Source organism: Mollisia scopiformis (genome assembly GCF_001500285.1).
Source record: "Mollisia scopiformis unplaced genomic scaffold LY89scaffold_15, whole genome shotgun sequence".
Lineage (NCBI taxonomy): Eukaryota > Fungi > Ascomycota > Leotiomycetes > Helotiales > Mollisiaceae > Mollisia > Mollisia scopiformis.
This window is the reverse complement of record NW_017263595.1, coordinates 789,838-809,910: the sequence shown is the minus strand read 5'-3', so window position 1 is coordinate 809,910 and position 20,073 is coordinate 789,838. Positions and strand designations below refer to the sequence as shown.

The 20,073-nt window shown below is 49.2% G+C and overlaps 4 protein-coding genes across 4 annotated transcripts; 1 reads left to right on the top strand and 3 right to left on the bottom strand.

The window, feature by feature from the left end:
- Positions 1–6,094: 6,094 nt before the first annotated feature.
- On the bottom strand, positions 6,095–6,806 carry LY89DRAFT_783560 (uncharacterized protein). The gene is made up of 2 exons (XM_018222694.1): positions 6,467–6,806; positions 6,095–6,362 (listed from the first exon to the last, which is right to left on the bottom strand). Exons 1-2 carry the CDS (start codon positions 6,789–6,791, stop codon positions 6,265–6,267), a joined length of 423 nt encoding a protein of 140 aa, XP_018069761.1. The 5' UTR covers positions 6,792–6,806; the 3' UTR covers positions 6,095–6,264.
- A 4,786-nt stretch (positions 6,807–11,592) lies between these two features.
- Positions 11,593–12,134, bottom strand: LY89DRAFT_735519 (uncharacterized protein; the record flags this gene model as incomplete). The annotated part of the gene is made up of 2 exons (XM_018220026.1): positions 11,593–12,028; positions 12,085–12,134. The coding sequence occupies 2 exons, from the start codon at positions 12,132–12,134 to the stop codon at positions 11,593–11,595; spliced, it is 486 nt and encodes a 161-aa protein (XP_018069760.1).
- Positions 12,135–15,471: 3,337 nt separating this feature from the next.
- LY89DRAFT_619320 (NAD(P)-binding protein) lies at positions 15,472–16,550 on the bottom strand. The gene is made up of 2 exons (XM_018210865.1): positions 16,406–16,550; positions 15,472–16,351 (listed from the first exon to the last, which is right to left on the bottom strand). Exons 1-2 carry the CDS (start codon positions 16,436–16,438, stop codon positions 15,485–15,487), a joined length of 900 nt encoding a protein of 299 aa, XP_018069759.1. The 5' UTR covers positions 16,439–16,550; the 3' UTR covers positions 15,472–15,484.
- Positions 16,551–16,915: 365 nt separating this feature from the next.
- LY89DRAFT_735517 (uncharacterized protein) lies at positions 16,916–18,572 on the top strand (the record flags this gene model as incomplete). The annotated part of the gene is made up of 5 exons (XM_018220025.1): positions 16,916–17,022; positions 17,075–17,701; positions 17,748–18,077; positions 18,135–18,451; positions 18,505–18,572. The coding sequence occupies 5 exons, from the start codon at positions 16,916–16,918 to the stop codon at positions 18,570–18,572; spliced, it is 1,449 nt and encodes a 482-aa protein (XP_018069758.1).
- Between the last annotated feature and the right edge of the window lie 1,501 nt (positions 18,573–20,073).

Below are 20,073 nucleotides of genomic sequence, written 5' to 3'. Positions count from 1 at the left end.
AACAACCTGCTCGATCTGCAATCAAGCCTCTTTTCCCAGCAGGTAAAGACGTACATCATAGTATTGAGACAACATGCGGCATGGTCGAGCCTCCACAGTACGGCTTGATGCCAAACAACAAACGGCCTTCAGATCCTGACAGCGTTACTGATGAGCCGGATTGGGTGACAGTCCCAGGTTCTTCTGCGCACAAGCTTAGGGTGCTGAAGGTTAGCGGCGGCAGGTGTTTGGGGGAATAATTTCGGGCTTCTTCTCCGTCATCCAATACTGTGTCAGCCGTGCTGACACAGCATTCACCAAGTCGATTCTCTGAGGTCTTGGGTCATCAAGTTCGGACAGCGTATTTTCCATTGCTTTTCTCGACATTGACAATTCGTCGCTGCACTTAGAGCGTAATTGTGGTAAAGCACAAGTTGCCAAAGGCTTTCTGTGGTGTATGAATGCGCAGGTGAAAATCATTTGTGCTCCCGAGAACGCGGCAGCTCAGATCGCTTGAATTGGTTGCTAATTGTTCAGTCTTTGCGCATTAGCCTGGAAGGCGTCGGCGAAGTGAACAATATCGACAGGGAGCATCACATAATATTCTCTCAAAGAAACTGATCAACCCATTCTATGTTCCCCATCCAACTCGTAACCGCAACTGCAGCGCTACAGGATCGGATCGTAGCGCCAGTGATCAAGGCCTAGACTTCCGCCAGCCCACTAAATCACCAATCATTTGACAGCGCCGATCCGCCAGCTGGGATATTTCAGGCTAAACTAGCTCCCGCATGAAGCATTCAGGGGTACTCGGTTAAGATCCGAACCGCCCTGCTCCTGTGGCTCAGCTGCAGGTCGCGCAAGAACCGGGAATGATGATTAGGCAGGTGATCCGATTAGATGGTGGATTGCTCCTGACCGACCTTGTTCCCCTTGAGGATCGCCCACTTGCGCACGCTGAGTCGGCATGGATGCAGTCTCTCATTAGCTCATCTTATCGAGAGGTCAAGGTGTTTTGAGAGAGGGCGTTCTTGAGACGGAACACAGAACGGGAGGGCAATTCTAAGAACAGTCTGTGCGACGAGCCAGAAACAAGAGTCCGGTTCGTGGATCCCAACGGAACCGTGGGGTATAAGTGGGATTATTAAGTTTCGGATGACGCACAGAGCAAGTGAAGGCGGAATGAAAGATGTGCATCTGAATCAGATCTCCGACGTCTGTGCCGTGCAGTGAGTGAGTGACGCGATTCAAAGATGAAGGTTTGTTGGACACTTGAGGATAAAAGGGAGTAAGGTTGGGGACATGTATATATTTGTTTATCGTGATCTCAACCTTGATTTGCGACTCTGTACGGAGTATAAGACAGGTACATGCTTGTTGACGTATCCAACGACAATGAAAGAAGACTTTTGTGATGTTGCAATCGATCTACAAGGGTGGTAGACACCAAGTGCCGGGACTCGAGCAAAAACTTTTCGTGAAAGGAAAACCAGTGTTAGAAGAGTGTAGCACCAAAGCGCCGAGGACGACAGCGTCTTGCCGAACGTTCTGCTGGAAATTGGTTGACAATGGGGCCGCTGAGACAAGAAGTTATGCCGAGACGTGTGTTACGCAGCTTTGTTAGGCATGGCTGCACTTGCCGAGCGGCGAGGACGGAAACCTGGGTTCATGATGTTGGACCGATGCCATGCTCTAAATCGATGTCGATGATTATGTTATGGGTGAGGAGAAAATCCATCGTAATCTCATGACGGTCAATTATGAAAGTTGTTGCTGGGGTGCTTGTGCTTACACGGGAAACATTTCTGTGTTCGCCCATACATTATGTGTTCGAGGAGAGTAATCATGGTCTCCAACTGTTAAGAATCACTGTTGTCCATTATATCATCGAAGTCGGCTAGGAGCTGAGCGATGTTCGCAGTATGCGTTTGAATGCTCTCGAATGAGGAAGTGTGGCGATGGAGCACTTGAGGATCGGAGTCGTTATCGAGGTACAAATGTTGAATACGTTGGATAGAAAGTGTGGGAGATTCGACAGTATCGAATTGTTCTGAAGGAGGCAAGATGGAGTCGACTTGATTGGATAATGCTAAGGGCTTCGAAGTGGCTGGTGCGACAGGAACGGGATGACTAAGAGTATTAGGACAATTGAAGGGAAGACATAGAGACGCAAGTAAGAGAATACCTTTCGCCCGACATTAGCACAGCGGGTGTGGCAGTACGGGGATGCGATATTGTTTCGGCAACAGGAGAATGTATTGGTGGTAGAAGGATTTCGCTGTTCTGGGTCTTTTACTAAATATCTCAAAGTAGTATCGAAGTAGAGCTGCTTGATTAATCTTTGGAAAATGGAGAAGACGAGGCACTTATATATTTTTCGACGCAATAAATCCCTGCTGGGATCATACGCAGTGATACAGAAGGCTCGTGAAGAAGAAGGGGATGGAGAAATCAATCGTGGGTTATCGCTGATCCCTTGCACTTACTGCGCACCCCAGATTGAGTTTCGACAACAGGAGCGGCCAGGGACCCTTGACTTTGTTGCGTGCCACGGGATGCACCTCGTGGAGGAACACCAGATGGGTGTGTACCATTGTGGAACAGGGACCAGCCCTACTTCCCTGCGACCGCACCCAAGCCTGGGATCTGCCCGGTGAGCTCCAACCCTATCCTTCTACTCAATGGCCTTTGAGGTTCGCCGTGTTCGAGGCCGCCCTGGCGGTTGCACTTTTTTCCCATGCAGTAAAACCACTCTTCGGAGACTTTGACGAGTAAGGTTACTGACCGGTGAGGACAAAAGTGCTGGCATCGCAAGACTCACGGGTATGGCTTCTTCGGCGTGAGAACGAAATGCTTAGGATGATCAATTTGTCGTCTCCAGGCTGCACAATTTAATCTTTGTTGCAGACTCTCGAAAATGGTTACTTAGGCTTCCCAAAACGGGAGCTAGGAAAGTTTGTGAAGTGATGGAAGAGCTGCATCCTGGCCATCCGCAGATACGCTCGTCGTGGTTCTTGCTTTGGTGGAAGTTTAAATTGAATCGGCGTGGGGTGGGAACCTGAAGGAATGTGCAGAGTCATGCACCACGAGGTTGCGACGAGGTTGCGGCCAGGGCGTCCCTGATCCGAGAAGGTGAACATCCCCAAAAGAACGCAACGAGTGCACGACATCCATGGACAAGGGTGTTCGACAGCGATAATCCTAAGAATCAGATCCATGGACCAGGGTGAAGTGACCGCCGCACTCCCAAATTATCATACTGCACTTTCTTTTGCTCGGAATATCTTCTGTGATGATGTGGCCGTTGCGGCAGGGCTCTATCGGATCGAATCCCACTCGCCGAGGATATTATACTGTAATGTCTGAGGTCATTGCGAAAGAGGCGAACAATGCCCTTTTGCTTCCGAACGCTGTGGCTCAGATTGTTCCTCCGTGATCAGCTGTTTTCGTCCCGAATGAAAACTCTGCTTCCCTTCAGCTGCCCAGTGCATGGAATCATTGTTTTCCCTTGGGCCTGGTAGGGGTAGCAGTAGGCACAATCCGTTTTTGTTGACTCGAACGATCAATGTCCAGCTTGTCGTCCAATGCTAGAGAATTTGGATGCTGAGCACAGGAAGGACGAGTTCAATTTCAGCCAGGCGCCCGCAACTTTCTTCGCGTCGGCCAGGCCATTGAAGAAGCAACCATCCCTGGAAATGGGTCTAAGTTGCTCATGTAAGGCTGCAGTACGTTCCGCAGCGGTCAGCGTTCAGCGGTCAGATCAAACGGTTGGGCCAGTCCACCTCCTGGCCCTTTCAGTCCTTGCATGGCGGCTGATGGCAGAGTGTGGTACGGCGTCCTGGCTCAGCGTAAAGGGGACCGCTGACTCGGCTCAAAGAACTTGGACCAGGAGATCAAGCCGCTCGAGGGGTGCGGAGAAAAGCATCTTTCGGGCATCCTGGGCGGTCCTACCCAAGGGTTGTCTAGGACTGGAAAAAGGAATACCTGCCTGAATCCCTGGCAGAGTGCTCCATTGAGTATGACTCGACTCGCGGGGAATCGCAGCGGTGCTGGGATAACGGCTCGAAGGTGGTACAAAGAAGCCGTGGCTGTCGACGTACACCACCCTGTCACCCAAGGAAGTCAAATGTCAGATTTTGGAGGCGAGAGCCATCCTTGAAAGGCTTCAAGATGCAAATTCGCAGAGTGGCACTTACTCATTGACACGGTTCAGAACTTTGCATTGGCTATCGGTTGTCGCATATCGATATCGTTTTCTCTCGTTATCAAAATGGCGCACAGGACTTGATTCCGTGCAATGAGAACTAGTCAGGGTACAGTCCTTCGTTTCTAATCTTGGATTTCGGATTGTGGAGGTTGAAACAAAGTTAAACGTCGACGTTCATCCGAGAGTTGGAATTTTCACCTCACCGAGAGCATCTCACCGGCGACAAGGAAACATCAAGCTGCGACGACCCGGGAAACTTCGAAAACCATCCTATGCCGCACAAACGGCCTGGGAAATTCTCAAGCAACCAAGTCGCTGCCATGACCTCAACTCGATCACAGCCTCCATTCCATGACCGCGTCAGTGCTGCTTAGACGCACAGATGTCGCCCGTCAAATTAATGAGGAGCGATTCTAGCTTGGCCGTCAATGGAACGCAAGTTTGGCGCCGCATCGCATTGGAGCCGTGGGGAATTACGGTTATCTGAATATGGGCTGGCATCGATGCAGATTTCGGATTCGCGCCAGCCTTCGTTCCAGACCCCTCGACATCCTCCGCAATCCCTACTCCAACCCAAGTGGAAGCGGTGGACGTGCCTTACATGGACCCGTCCTACCTTCGCCCCGCAGTCAGCAACAGCGGAGGACATGGCTGAGAACCCCCACGCGAAAGTTGGTCAGGGTGACCTCATCATTAATGGCTCAATTGGGCCATCTCTGTCATCGGCCCGTGACAACGGGCCACATACGTTCGTTGGAACTTTGATTCTCGAGAGGCTTATGACCAAGAGACGCAATATCCTGTCAAGTGACAACAGCGATTTGATTGTCTTAATATCACAAACGAATGACAAGCGCACAAGGAGAGGAAGATTGAATTGGTTGTTTGAACGCGAATTACACACTAGCAACAATTATGTTGGCTTCTCACAAGTAATGCTGTGCAATACTAGCGGAAATTAGCATGGTGGTAGATTAAAGCTTCCTCCCTTCATTTGCAGAGCTTTTGCCTTGTTGTGTATTTCTTCTCCTTTCATCAAAATCTTGCCTTATTGTTCTTTTTGTCTTTGACACCAGTACTCCCTGTCTCGCAAGTTCCCTTTTTCAAGACTTGAATTCAAGTTTTGTTCCTTCCAAATCGTAAGACATGATGAATGATGCCTCTAGACGGGCGTTTGACATTGTCTTTTGTGGAATCGGAGTCCGGTGTAATGGGACGTGTGGGCTCTGGTTTTGGTGGAGCTCTCTGTCGTAAGTGTGAGTAAAAGTATCAAGCAAGGTACTTGCAATGTGTGCAGACTGACCTCATCATATAATTCGTGAAAAGGGAACGTGCTTTTGCTCTCTATGCAGCAGTAGGCGACCATGTCGCTAAGAGATCCAAGTACCTGTTCAGCGGAATGCCAATCAAAATCGAGCCATCCCTTGTATGTCTGAAGTCCGAGGATACCAGAGATGCATTCTTTGGCAATATGAATTCTGATGCGGTCGCGCTCATGATGAGTATCGTTGTAGCGTTTGACTTGGTGGATTATTTGTTGTCTCGGTGATACTGTCCACTCGAAGCTTGCCATACTTTGTCGTTGGGATGTTGTCTTTCTTTGGTTGAAATTTCTGAAGCTCGATTGAAGTGTGATGGCAAAACAGGCCCTGTTACAGTAGGACATTATATTACATTCTTCTGCGACAAGTTAGTCAAGATTCGCAGCAGTTCAGTCAGACACACAAACAGCTTGATACATGTGGGTGACAATTCTTAAAGTGCGGGAACAAACTCAATCAGCGAAATCGGAGTCGTCACAGAAGACAAAAGTCATGTTTGATTGATGACGAATCATGCATCTTGTTTTGATATCCTAAAACGACATGGCTAGTCTGCTTTAACACCAAACACACCCTATCAACTGCCTCAATTCCGAGTGGAGCTCCTACTACCTTCCTTCATCTTGACTTCGAACTCATCAAGACAATGCCTGATACCATTTGCACGAGTCTGCCTGACTTCACTCCAAGAAATACGATGAGGGAAGACTTGGTAGTTGGTGGTGTCTGCTAGGTACATCTCGAGACGCCGCTGGGCTAATTCGTTCTTCTCTGCAGTAAAAGGGGTATATGTAGCATAGTTGCTGCGTGCAGCTCCAGTCTGCTTAGCAGAAGACGAGGTTTTCGTGGATGTGCTACGATGACCTGTCAGTATGGCTCGACAATCTCTGCGAATGCGGGCAAGACCAGGTCATCGATTGTGCAGTACAAAGAGATTTAATTGCATTAACACACTTACTCCTTGGCTGAGCCATCAGCAGCAGAATCTGTACATAGACGGTGAGAGTGGTGAACAGACATGTTCGAGGTGTGTGTGGATATGACAGCAAGAGCAACAAGTACAGGCTTGAGATCGTAGGCAATCTGGAAAATCCTCCTCGAGAACGAGACCAATGCTTTGTACTGGCTTGAAGGCGGAGAGGCATCAGCTTGCTTTTATGGCCGAGTACCGCTCCCTCTGAGGGGATGCAGGAACTCATGTCCAACGAGAGCATTATCAGTCCCTCAGGACTCGAGAGGAAATCAACGTGGCCCGCACCCACATCCCGCATCCTGACAGCCATAATTCACGATTGACAGGTCGAAGCCTGAGATCCAGCCAATAGCGCGACGCAAAATTCTCCGAGCTGCAGAGGAGCGGAAAATAAATTATGCACGGTATCTGCAGGCTGGCACCCACAGGGTGAAGCGCTTCCAGCGGAACGACGTTGGCCGCCTGTCATGTACGTCGTTTCATGTTGGTCGTCCCTCATCGGCGCTTTCGCCGTCGGACTAGACTTTTCTGGGGATAGAAGCCGTGAAGCTTTTCTCTCGACCCGGGCGAGCCTGCACCCTGCAGCATTGAGGTTGCTTCTGCGGCGTGTAGCGGGGTCCTTCCCGACTCCCGATATGATCCTACTCCCCTACCGAGGCCTTTACGTACACTTCCCTAGGCTGACCTCACATGGTCGCAATGTTCGGGCGCCCAAACTTGTGCCGTCTTTTGATATAGTGTCACTCCTACGTGCTGGCCAAGGGCACCCTTGGTACCTCTAGTATCCCACCTTCTCACCACCCCGTCCATCCCACAGCTTGTCAATAGCCATCCTCAAGGCTTACACCTTTGGAACAAGAGGCTTTAACTTCCATCCATCACCGTCACTTTATCATTTCCGGCTCACTTCGACTAAATTTCAGGCACGAAGCTTAGCCAACGCTTTGCGATTCAGTTGATTTGTGGGTGGATTCGTGGATTGATGTATCTCCATTGGACAGCAAATCTCGGATTGCGGCAGAGATTTGTCCTGCTTGGCGACAAGAAATGGAATCGATCGAGTCAACCTACCGATTCACGTTGTATCGCAGTTTTTGATATACCAGATGATTCAGACAGAGAACACTTAGTGGTGCAGTGGCGCCATAGATTGGTGACTGTCCGAAGAATTCGACCCGTCCTTGCGGATATACCGGCTTCTCCTATTGGTTTTCTCGAACTTACTTGGACAGAGGATTTTTGATTGTTGAATGGCCAACAGTTGGTACTGCCGATGAAATTGTAGAAGAGGGTAGCCAGTGCCCGCCTCTTCTTGGATTCAACGAGATGATATATGTCTAGTCTCGTGATCTAGACATGGTCATTGAGAGATGCGTTTAGAAGGTAGGTACCTATCAAGTGACACACGAGAATGAGAAGACCAAGAACGAGGACTAATATGAGCAGCGGAGGGGTTTTTTTATCTTTCCATGTCTATATTCTGCGCATCCTGTTCAAAGATACAGGCAAATGATACTTCATCTCATCCTTCGACACGTTCATCTTACGTTTTGCTCTCTTCTGTCGTCAGGCCATAAGGTACGGCTTCATCACTTGCAACCACCACCACCAACACTACCTTCGAGCGATGAAGACAACGAGCCATACAATGTAACACTCAACCTCGTGTGAAGCGCACCACTCCCGACTGAACCTAAAGGAGTAATCCGAGAGTAAGGCTGATTGACCGGAGTATACGAGGCTGAGTGGCAACGGGGCTTCATCCTTTTCCAAAGACAAGGTGTCTTCCACCCCAGCCAGGTATTTCAGGGGCTGTGAGATGCATGGTCTCTGAGAACGATAGCCAGCCCAGTGACTTCGACGAGCATCAGTGCCGTCACGTGTTTGGTCGGGCCAAGATCGCCAAGTGGTGGTACAGTCTCCCGGTGCAAGTATCTTGTTCGAGGCCTTGGAATACTAGTGGCGAGCAACACCCATTCACAGTTCGTCCTTGGTGGCAGGCTTTATGTGCTCATATCAATAGCGCTATGCTAAGCCGACATGATATCAACTTCGATCCAGACTTTGACATGGCATCAAGTGGGCCCTGTGTTCCTCAGAGACTCATCTGCTTGTGAGTTAGCAAGAGCTAGAAAGATCAAACTAGGTAGACCCACCATACAAGTTTCATCGTGAGCTTTGCTTCATCTCATTCCAGTGTAGCTTGTATCCATCCCACATATATATTTCATCTGGCATACTGAGCCATCATCTCTTCAAGCTCGTCCATAAGTGTCTGTGTTCGATTCATGGCGGCTTGATCGTTGTTAGGAACAACATGATGCATTCGGCATGGAGGTTGAGCCTGGACGGATGTTGCAAGGTATGCTGCGATACGTTGGGAGGAAAGGAGTGCTTGCGTGTTTGAGGACGAGGTTCGAGATGGGTTGTTCGAGGAGGATGGGGAACTATGGTTCAGTTCTATCAGTTCCGTCTTTCAAGAAAAGAGAAAGAACTTACCTCGGAGCAGAACCCTGGTAGGCACGTATGGAAGACGCAGAGGACGACATTTTCCCATGGAAGATAAAATATATAGCGCCGAAGGTGTGGTTCTTGCACGTGATGCAGAGTATTGTTGAAGTCGACGATATAGCATGAAGTTTTCATCGATGAAGTCTCTCGAGTATAGAAGAGGGGAACTGGTTTATCTTAAATATTTCCGCAACACCTATATTGCATGGGAGACTCGAGCAGGCAGTTTCGGTAGGAAACGCCATACCGTTCTGACGTGAGGATCCCGCTTCCCATTGGCTGCGAGGAGGAAGCGGGAATAAGAAAGGGAGTGGGCATGGGCCAGGGGCCCAGGGCAGACACGACCTGGAAAGCAACGAGAACCAACCACAACGATATGCTCGCCGGCGAGAAAGAATGGACAAGGGGTAGAGACAGCTCGGTAGTAGCGGGAACAGTGGAACCCAGATTTAGGAACCTTGCACGGCGGAGGTAGTGGTTCCCAATCACCGTCCAGAGGTTGACCTTTTCCCTACGAGTGGAGACTGCCGTTGATGTGAGCGAGGACGAGGGGCAGCGCCCCGGTGAAAGGTGCCACTAAAGGGCAAGAACCTTAAATCCTTCCCCCTACGAATTCGGCCATTCGGTCACGGCTTACTTACGAAATACATGTTGTTGTTCGCGCTTCGGTCAGTCATCCTACATCGTATGAGATAATCACACGCATCTCGACTATCTTTACCGCTCGAGGCGGAATATTGAGAGTGAGGTGTTGGACGCGGGGCTGGCAGATGACGAATCTTTTCTTTGTAACACGGCGAGAATCCGGGAGATAGCTGGGTTGTTGTAATTCAGCTGATGCCAAGTTGGAACGGATACGTACGATGAATAGAGCCTGACAGACGACCGGACTCGTACAGCACCGCCGCTGTAGGACTCACTGTAAGTCCAGAGAGTGTGGGGTAAATGGTGCACAGTGAAAACTCTGCAAGCTGTGGCGTATATTCATCCCACCACAGATAACGATAAACACATCGCCAGTCGTATCTCTGAATTGCATGTCGCATGCGCTATTGGTCAACAATTAAGATTGCGATCTCGAGGAAGCGATTCTTTGTGGCTGAGCAATACGCAATCGGCCATCTTCAGACCGAACGCCCTTGACGAGTCGCTCACTAATCTCCACAATGGAGACAGAGCCTCATCAAGACCGGATCTCGTTTGCTCCGGTTACAGTTGATTCTCCGACTCTGCATCTACAGTAATGTTTTCAGATGGAAAACAGGTCATCTTACGATGATTACAGCAGCATCACAATCACCACTTCCGCTCACCATTTCCCACCGTTCGTCGAGCGAAAGTCCGACCGATCACCACCCATCACCAGGGTCTGCCGCCGCGGCGACGCAACCCAGCACGACGTGGCCTTGAAATGGTGAGTCAACCAACGCCAGCAGTCCCGAAATACAACAACCATCAAGAAAAAATCTCACCCCGCGGCGACGATGATGAGTGAGGTAAGAGCCTCCTCCTCTTCTTCGGACAACGACGAAGACGACGACGCCGCCGCCAACAATAAACATCTGACCAACAATCCTGTAGTCGTAACGACCTGCCCATCTCAGCTGCAGGCCGTGGTTAGGTCAGACGTAAGCTTCTTTTTGCGATTCGAAACCGAGGCCAGAGACCCAAATCCTGACCTCACTCACTCAATCTCCTCATGCACCACGCAGGAGGCAAATACAGACAGACAAACGAACAAACAAATACACATGACAAATTTATTTCGGAGTGCGTGGAGTTAGGAGCTGAACCCAAATTGGGTCGACGATCCTAAATCAGGAATTGGATGCTCAGCTGCTATTCCTCCCAGCCTTGCGGTGTCGAGAGCACACGGATCTCGGCCTTTACTTTTCTCCCCAGAAAATTTGTTATTCTCCCGTTGCGCAAAAACGAGAACGGAGACGTCGGCGTTAGCAATCATCTCTTCTTCCCGACTCAGAGAAAAATTGGGATTGGGTTGGGAGAAAGGATGGCCTGTGGCGCTCCAGTGAGCCCTCGCTTGAGATTGGCAAGGCAGAATTCAGTGAAGAAAAAGTTTTTTTCTTGGGAATATGACTGTGGAATTATTGTTGAGAATGAGAGCTTGCATTTATTGATCTACATTGAATGAAGGATTCAGAGTAAGCAAGCGCTTATTATTTTCCTCGTTCTTGCGTTGAGGCGATTTTTTGTCTTCTATTGTGTTACATGTTTGGTACCGCCACAGCACGGCAGTGGCCTATTTCCTTCCGGGGCAAACGAAACTTCGTGCCTGGTCTCTTATCTCAGGCACTGTTCATTCATCGTCGCAATGTTGGTCCAAAAGTTGTCCTGATTCGTCGGCTCCTAAATATTATGCCAGCACGTGACTTATCTACTTCCGCCCCCACACTCCTGGCCTTTGTGTCACTTTAGTCCTGCATGCTCTTTCTCCTCTTTCTAATCTCCCTAAGAATGGCCATCGCGATTCTACTCTTCTGTCAGGTACGAACTTCACATTTTCGATGAAGATAGAGAACTCACCTCCCCCCTTAACGCCTCGCTTAATTGTTCATGTTGTTTGATTTCCATTTCATCCCTCACGTCTGCCAAAACGCCTTCTCAAATCCCTTGATGATGCAACGCATCCTCGTGATCCGAATATCTAAACTCTGTTCTTCTCCTCCCGCATACCGCACCCCAGTATTATCGGCGCTGCCGTCGAGTCTCGCTAAGGAGTAGGAGAAATGTGCTGCTTCGGGACGGTACGTGACGTTCCTGCCAGCAGACTCGATGATGAAATTAATATCGTGTCGTAAGTTGCGCTTGCGTTTGCGGGTCTCTGGGTTTGGGTTGGGGTGGATGAGGCTAGAGTTGGCGTCGTGGTTGAAGGACTTGAGTGAGGGGATGGACGGTGGTGAGATGTGCTGGTAGGAGGGGAAGTCGAGGGGAACGGTGGTGATTGATGAGGATTGACGCTTGCGTCCGTATGGATTGAAGTGGGGGCAAGAGCAGATGCTTCTCTTTCTTTTTGATCTGGAGTCAAGGTGTTAGATCTTTGGTTTTGAGAAGGAGACGAAGGAGGCACGAACATTCTGGCAGACCCGTTGGTAGCACAGACGGAGGAGACTTTAGAAGCCATTTTCGAACATGGAAATATATCTTGAATAGCTGGGTTTGTAGATAAATAAGAATTCAGTTGGTGTTTAAGCTTCGATCAAGCTTAAGTTTCTTTTCTTGGGACGGTATATGGGGAGTGGCAAGAGCAGAGGGGGCCATCCGAATAAATATAGGAACACAGCTACCCAGTTGCCCAGCCTTCATACCTAGCTAGCTACCAGACCAGGAGAGCACGGGGGAGAGGGGAGGCGGGAGGTGGGAGGTCCCAAGCTCGCGTCCTCCTCCCTCCTCTCCATCCCAGCAGCGCGACGCGGCATTTTCTTCTTCTCGATGCCTCACCCTACCCTACCGTGCACACTACCGCGCCTCTCTCCTCTCCAACAGCAAGGCCACCAAACGACAGGTGCTAAACATCCCCATCCGATTCAGCAATATCGAGGCGCGCACTAATGACCATTGCGCCGCACGACCCGTGTCTCTGATTCGCCGCAAGCGGCAGTTTCGAAGGATTCTGCGGACCCTTCTAGCGTGCTTCTAGAAGACCGGGTGATTGATTGAGTGATTGATTGTGGGGCGCATCGATCGTTCCCTGCTCGGCGTCAGACAGGGGTTGGTAGGGGGGGAATTTAGGCATTTAGATGCAGATCTGACTAGGGATTTGAAAGAGGAGCCCGTTCTGCGACCAGGCGCGCGATCGTTCGCAGCGGTTGTTCTACTGTGTCCGGCTGGTCGCCGCGGTGGTCGAAACTGTCGATGTCTCGAGTGAGGTTGACGGGAGGTTGAGAGCTGGGAAAGGGAACAGATTTCCAGAGGAGAAAGGGCTCGTTCTGGATAGTCGTCCGTGATGATAACCAATCTGTGGGTTGGCGGGAACCAGTCGGGTGTTGAGGCTTTCCAGATGAAACGGCCCTATGATAATCAATACTCTCCCTCTGCACCCGGTAGGGTCCCTGTGCAGCCTTCTTTCTTCTCATTTCTGACGGCATCATCATCACAAGTTGAGTGAGGGGTTTGTGTGTGGAAAGCGTGATGATGTATCATATGATGAATTGACGGGATGGCATTCGCTGGATGCATGCCTATCTCTCATCACTATCTTTCTCATGTTGCGTAGCCCCTGGATCGCGCAGCAGCTAGGTAATCGATTCATCGGTTTCTTTGGTCGATGTTGTGGCCCTGCAGCAGGTGATGCGAAAGCCGAAGCATCACAGAAATGCTGGGCGTTAGCTGGGCTTGCTGCAGGACTTCTCTTCCCTTCCTCGATAATACGTCTGAAGCAGTGAAGATCAGATGTGATGACGCATGTAGTCAGCAATAATACTGGGCCAATATCCAGAAAAGCGAACTGCGCAAATTTTGACTGGGCAGAGAATCTGGGAGTCGGCACTACCCTGCCAGAGGTGATAACGGCTTCCCTGTCCTTGTCCGCTAAGGATAGCCACATTCCTGCACGGAAGCCTGTTCTTCGAATCGAAGCACACTAGAAGGTTTGATGGAAGACGCGAAGAAGGAGTCTATCTGGACCCATGCCCATGTCCCTGACATTAATATGGAGAACGTAAATATCCACAATTGCTTGGATCCGGTACCCACTAGACCGGATAAAGTTCAGCACGACGATGACATCTCAATCGAGCTTCCTCATCCGGTGCATACATACGTCTCTCCTTTTCCCCCTTCGAGCCTCGAGTTGCAGATAGGTTCAAATCACAGAAGCAAACATCATCACACTGCTGTCATCATCATCACAGCAGCGTTACGCCAACCTCGCAGCCAATGTCTCAAATCCTTCCTGCACCACGATAATACCGGAAATTTGTGTTTGCTTTGCCCTGATGTCGTGTATCTTCTAGAACAATAGAAGGTCTGAGGGTTCGGAACATGCATCAGACCTCCAGGATACCAGAGCCAGTAAGCTCCTTTCAAATTTGCACATTGTGTGACAGCTTATCTCTAGCCCGCCTCGTGAGTGGTGAGAGGTTCGATGAGGGTGAGGTGGCGACCGTTGATTTGTTCAGGTACCGTTATCTAGTCGTACTGTTCAGCTGTTGTGGGATGGCTGAGTTGAGGTGTTGCACGAGACGATGTCGAATATTGTGACTGGTCTTGCTCATATCTGTGAGGTGAGTGACCTCCCCATCGCCTTGAGCGATTCCAAGTTGTCAGACTGAGGACGTCGTTTCCTGTCCCGTCGCATCGGCGTGGAAGCCGAGTTTGGTGGCCAATACACAGGCATGGGTACGAGTTATCGTCAGGCGAAACCCAGCGTTGGAGTTTTCCGTGATGGAACTGGACATCAGCTTTCCTACTGTCTTGGATTTGATCCTTGCCGACTTGCAACTGGTGTCCGAGTCCTTTCCCAATTCTCGGAAGAGGTGGCCGCGATCGTCTCAAGGCTTCGTTCCTCGAGTCAAACATGATAACCTTGCCGGAGCCGTGCTGGTAAATCAACTCTCATGTTGTGATATCTAGCTGATGTCAGTTCCGTTTCTCAAATGAGCCAAGAGCTAGACAAGTGTATCAAGCATGGCGTGATTATCTTCCGTTGCTAATCCCAAGCACTGCATTCTGCATTCACCTCCTTCTTATCGTGTCTTTTTAAGAGGAGACACTCTTCCAAATCCTTTTAATATCATCACTGCTGTTCTTCCTCTGGCTTGGCATGTACATAAACATGCAGCAGCTCGACCAGTCACTCAACACGTGACCTGGCTGAAGCATAAACGTTGACTGAAACTTGGTTCCAGATGCTGAATGATAAAAAAGAACATTGAAGCACAACTCCAAGTTCAGAAATCATAGTGTTCAATATGGAAGCCATGGATTGCGCTAGCAAACCCCTGGATTTCCCTCCTCACGATTCTCGCTAAGCGACGAGAAAGTAAACAAAGGCGAAAAAAAGGTGTTAAAACACAACAGCAGCATTCTCCAAAACAGAAGAAGAATAAAATAGCAAAAACTCAGACCTAACCACCGAAGTGGGTAGGTCGTAGAAAACTTGCTCGGTGTCGTTTGCAGTTTTTGAAGTCGCGATCGTTCGTTCGTATGCGGGCCAGGCGATTTTATCCCTATCCTCCTCTTAACCCACACTTGACCTGAACCACTGACCTAAAGTGGAATGCTGTGATGGGCTTATGGGGGGAATTGTGCTTGTTTAATTCTATAAAGCCTTAGTTTGTGAGGGCTGTTTTCGGTCAGCGCGAAGACTACCATGCGCGATTTGGAGAGGAGCAAAAGACGTCAGGCGACAGAGGAGTGCCAATCAATTGAGCGAAATCCGCATCAATTCATTTTATCTGATCTGTAAGTCTAGAGGTAACAATCCATTGCAATCCATCTCTTCTTCCCGATACTCGAATCCCAAAGCCCACTTCATGCGAGCTTCGCAGCAATAAGTGCTGTCAGCTGCTCTTCCGTCAACTCCTTGATACCAAGAAGCTCGTTGTCCGTCTTGTCATAGGCACCTCCGTAGCGATCGCCACCCAATGCTGTGCCTTTCAACAGCTTCATGATCACTGGCATATCAAACTTCCCAGCAGCAAGTTCTGCCAAAGCCTCCTTCAGCAATGCCTGCGACTCCACATTGGTAATATCCCACTCGATTTCAGGTTTCAACTTTTTCGCAATTGCCAAGATCCGATTCTGGGTCAATATCACCTCCGAAACCTTCAACACCTTGTTCTTCGTGGCGTCGAATTTCTTCAAGATCACTGCGATAGCTTTTGCGATGTTGGGCAGGGAAGTAGAGCTAGCCCTGTTGTCGCCCCCGTCCAACAACGTCGCTTTGTGGTTGACCAAGTCTACCAACGCTGGTTGTCCAATCAAGAATTCTATGAAGCCGCCGCATGCAAGGACAGTCCAAGTCAAGTTGCCTATCTCGCATTGTTTCTGCAAATGCTTTCGAGTCTCGACCACGGGACTGTAGAAAGGGAGAGATGCGACTTCGGGACTGGTGGTGCAGGATCCGAACTCCGATGGGATGAATCTCTTCACTCCAGCGGCGACAGAGGCATCGATGAGTAAGTGTTGACTGTCCTGGGCTTCGACGGCAACGGTGGATACCACGGCATCAATACCCTTGAGAGCGGCGGTCAGAGATTCAATGGAGGTGAAGTCTACTACTTGGACTTTGACTTTGGGATCATAGCCATCTGCCTTTGCAGTACGTGTGAGAAGCGTGACCTCAAAGTCTGCTTCGAGAAAAGCTTTAAGGACGTGACGGCCAAGTGTACCTGAACCCTGTGACTAGTTAATTTCAAAGATTTCTAAAGAAAAAAAGTTGGGGAATCCTACACCAGCAATTGCAACGGATTTGATTTCTGGCATTTTGTAGGGATTGGAGAGGTCTTGCAAACTTTGTTGAAGACGACGTATTCAGTTTTTGGAAGAAGAGGAGAGCCCTTGCAGACTTTATTGAAGATGACTTATTCAGTTTTTGGAAGAAGAGGAGGATGTGAGCTGGTGCCATATTTCACTGGGAAGACACAATCTCTTTATACATTTCTCAACACATTACAGTCCGCTCGCATTCTCTAACTTCTCCCAATGGTTCCAAGCCAAAATTCAATGCGGACGTTTCTCCGCCTATATTTCACGTATAAATATCCCCAAGCTTGAAAGCCCGCACAGATTTCCCGATCACGAGTCTGCAGATCCCGCACTTGCATCCCGCACTCGGACTCCAGCCCCGCTCTGACAAAGCACTCATCCCCTTCGAAATCCCACCGGTCTCCGCACGTTCAGGACAACCACATGTTATCATACCATTCTTCGTCACCAAATTGATGCCAGTCAATGTCCGCAATGAGCTCTCCACGTCGTGCCCCTATTGCCAAGAAAGCTTGCACACGATGCAGCACTCAGAAAAGGAAATGCGACAGGGCATTGCCTGAATGCGGATTATGCTTGAGGTAGGAACAAAGCAACTGTCCCATGCAAGATCTCTAATTGAGAATACTGTAGGCTTCGTCAAGTCTGCAAATATGATAGCCGCCCGCTGGCTTCATCGGGCCCGACTCCGGATCCATCACCTTCTCCTAGATCAGAGATATCCCTCACCGCAGCCGCTTTCACACCAAGCCAGACCAAACATGCTATCATCCAGAGACTCGGATCCCTGAAGCCAGAGGATATCGTCTCGGTCTGCATCCAAATGATTGACCCTTGGTTTCCAATCATGTCGATCCCCAGATTGCAAGCTCGGCTCCCACCTTCTTGGGATGAATGCAGTTTGGATCTCGCACTTCTCTGCTTTTCGATCAATCTTGTCGCTACCACTCCTCCCGAGCTTCCGGAAGACGTCAATGACCCGTCCGAGTTCAAAACCTCGTATCTCTGCGCCAAGAGTTGGATCTCACTGATGGAAGGATTTGGTATCAACACGCTCGACCTTCTCCTGGCCAGGATTCTGGTGACTTTATTCGAGGTTGTACATGGAATTTATCCAGCTGCTTATCTATCAATTGCAAGCACTACCCGAGCAGCGGATGCACTCGCACTCTATCCTGGTGTGGATGCTTCTCTGTCCGAGGACGAAGACAATCGACAAGACGGAGTTTCAGGCTGGTGTGGGATTTTGGTTCTAGACAGGTAACAGTTCCCCAATACATCATTGTCGTTGATTCATTGTCTATAGATACATTACAATACAATCTGGTTCTCAACCATCTCTTACACGATCACGAATTCATCCTCTCCACGCCAAGCTCAAGCCACATATCTGTCCCACTCATGATGAAGGCAAAGACCCGTCACTTCCTCTCTGCCGCCTTAGTAGACTTTTCGAATCATCCGCTCTGCTTGATCAGATTCACTCCGTATTGTACAATCCCACATCGGAAGAGACATTCAACGTGAGTGAGACCATGTTGACCGTGGATACGTTGCATTCTCTCCAGACAATCCTAGAAGGAGAGACTCCAGACAATCGCAGAATATACTGTGGCGCATCTATTATGTGCAAGATGTGAGATGCATTGATTTCCTGCGCAACACTTGTAATTTGTTACTGATGTCTGCGTAGCGGCTTACTCCTAGCCTTTGAGAATGGCAGTAAAGTCTTTCCCGTCGATGTTTCAACCACGACCTGCACTTACGTTGCAACAACGTCCCTCAATAATCTCATCTCAGGTATAGTTGAGTTAATCGAACCCTTCACCCTTGGAGCTCGGCCACTCGATTTCCGCTCTTTAACTCCGTTCATCCCGTTCTTGGTGTACAAGACAGCGTCGATCATTACAGGAAGGCTCTGGTTGGAAAACGATTCGATTGATGGATTGAGGAAATTGGTGATTCTGAGAGACTTCTTGAAGCTGGTTGCGAAGAGATGGCTTAGCTGTGGTACGTTTGCCGAGTTCACATAGAATATGTTATGCTGACATTGGATTGTCTAGAGAGGTACCTACAGCTTCTTAATGATGATACAGCCCCAAGAGTTTTGAGAGCAATAGAACAAGCATGAAGATGGGTTCTGAAATGCTGTCATCTAGTAGAGACTGAAGAAGGTCCGGATTTGGACGGATTCGATATCTTATTTCAACCCAACTCTATCATGATAAACAAAACTTCCCAGCAATCAAGGCCGACGATTTCGTACTGAATGATAAGAAGTCTCGATCTTAGCCAAGTCCGAGTTTCCTCTGTCACATGCGTCGATTCTTTCCTTTCCAAACTCAACTCGACTCTACTTATCTGCGGCACGAAATCATGCATATTCCTCCAAAAAAGGCAGGACCGTCTGAATCTGACGACGCATCTGCCATAAGCAGAGAAATCAGAGGCTAAATACCAGACGACGCCGTTCGTTTGTCGTCCAATCCGAGATTTATCCGGTCCTCCGCACCCGAAAGTCTGGTTCTATGAACGGTTCCCCTGCCTGCCGTCCCGTGCGCAAGAGTGGTCGCCCGGCTTTGCTGTACTGACCCTGTCCTGGATCGCTATATCCCGCCGTCAAGCTATATGACGATTGCGCAACTACGCCGCATATTGTCACGGTACTCGTTTCTAGGTATCAATGTCAGGTATCTTATGGTCTTCTATTCTATATGAAAATTATCGGGAAAGAAACCAGGGTCAGAGCTACAAGAGCAATGTCCGTCTCGAGGTTTAGCTGCTGAACTAAAAGGGTATCCACGTGACTTTCCATCGTTCCACCAACGCCATTCTACCAAGCGATACAAAGAAGATCCCTGAAGAGTTGGACTCGACAGTATCAAAATGCAAAGCACAAAGCGGGCACAGTCCCTGACCTTCCACATCTAGCCAAATGCTGACCGGACCGACTGCATTGAGGGGCACTCAATTCCTGCAGAAGACTTCATGCAGGTTCGATAGAGTTCGGTAATGAAGGGAAAGCTGCTATTATTCAGCTCGAATGGAAAATCCCATGATAACGTGGACGATTCATGACCTACTCAACGTTGAGAGAACCGAGTATCGGTTCGCTGAAGCACCTCTTTCATGTTGCGTTTCTTGGCAAGGATACTTCGTTTCGAGGAGTAATACTGATATTTCGGGTTTGGGTCTGGATCGGAGATGTAGCGACCGATTGAATAGGTGTCCTTGGTGGTCCGACGAGATTGTTGTGCTGTTGAAGTTTGAAGGTGGTTGTTTTGTGAGGGACTTGATTTGGGTGCTTGCTCCCAGCTGAATGATCACCGTCAGTTGGGACTTTGTTGTAGGATCTTGAAGTAGCATTTACCTTTTCGACGAGCCGTTTGTTGCCGGATTGCTGGAAATGCTGGATGACATCTCTGTGGCTTGACTTCGGCGACGTGATGCAATGGTACTTTACGCTGTAGTCTTGCAATGGAAGCTAGTTTGGGTGGACAAACAGAGTATGATCAAAGTTTCTTTTTATATCTAAGAAAAGATAGATACAGAGGGATCGGGGCTCGGATTCGCGCCTTCGTTCACCGAGCTCCATCCACTGTCTCTGGAGAAGATAAAGTAATAGCGACGGT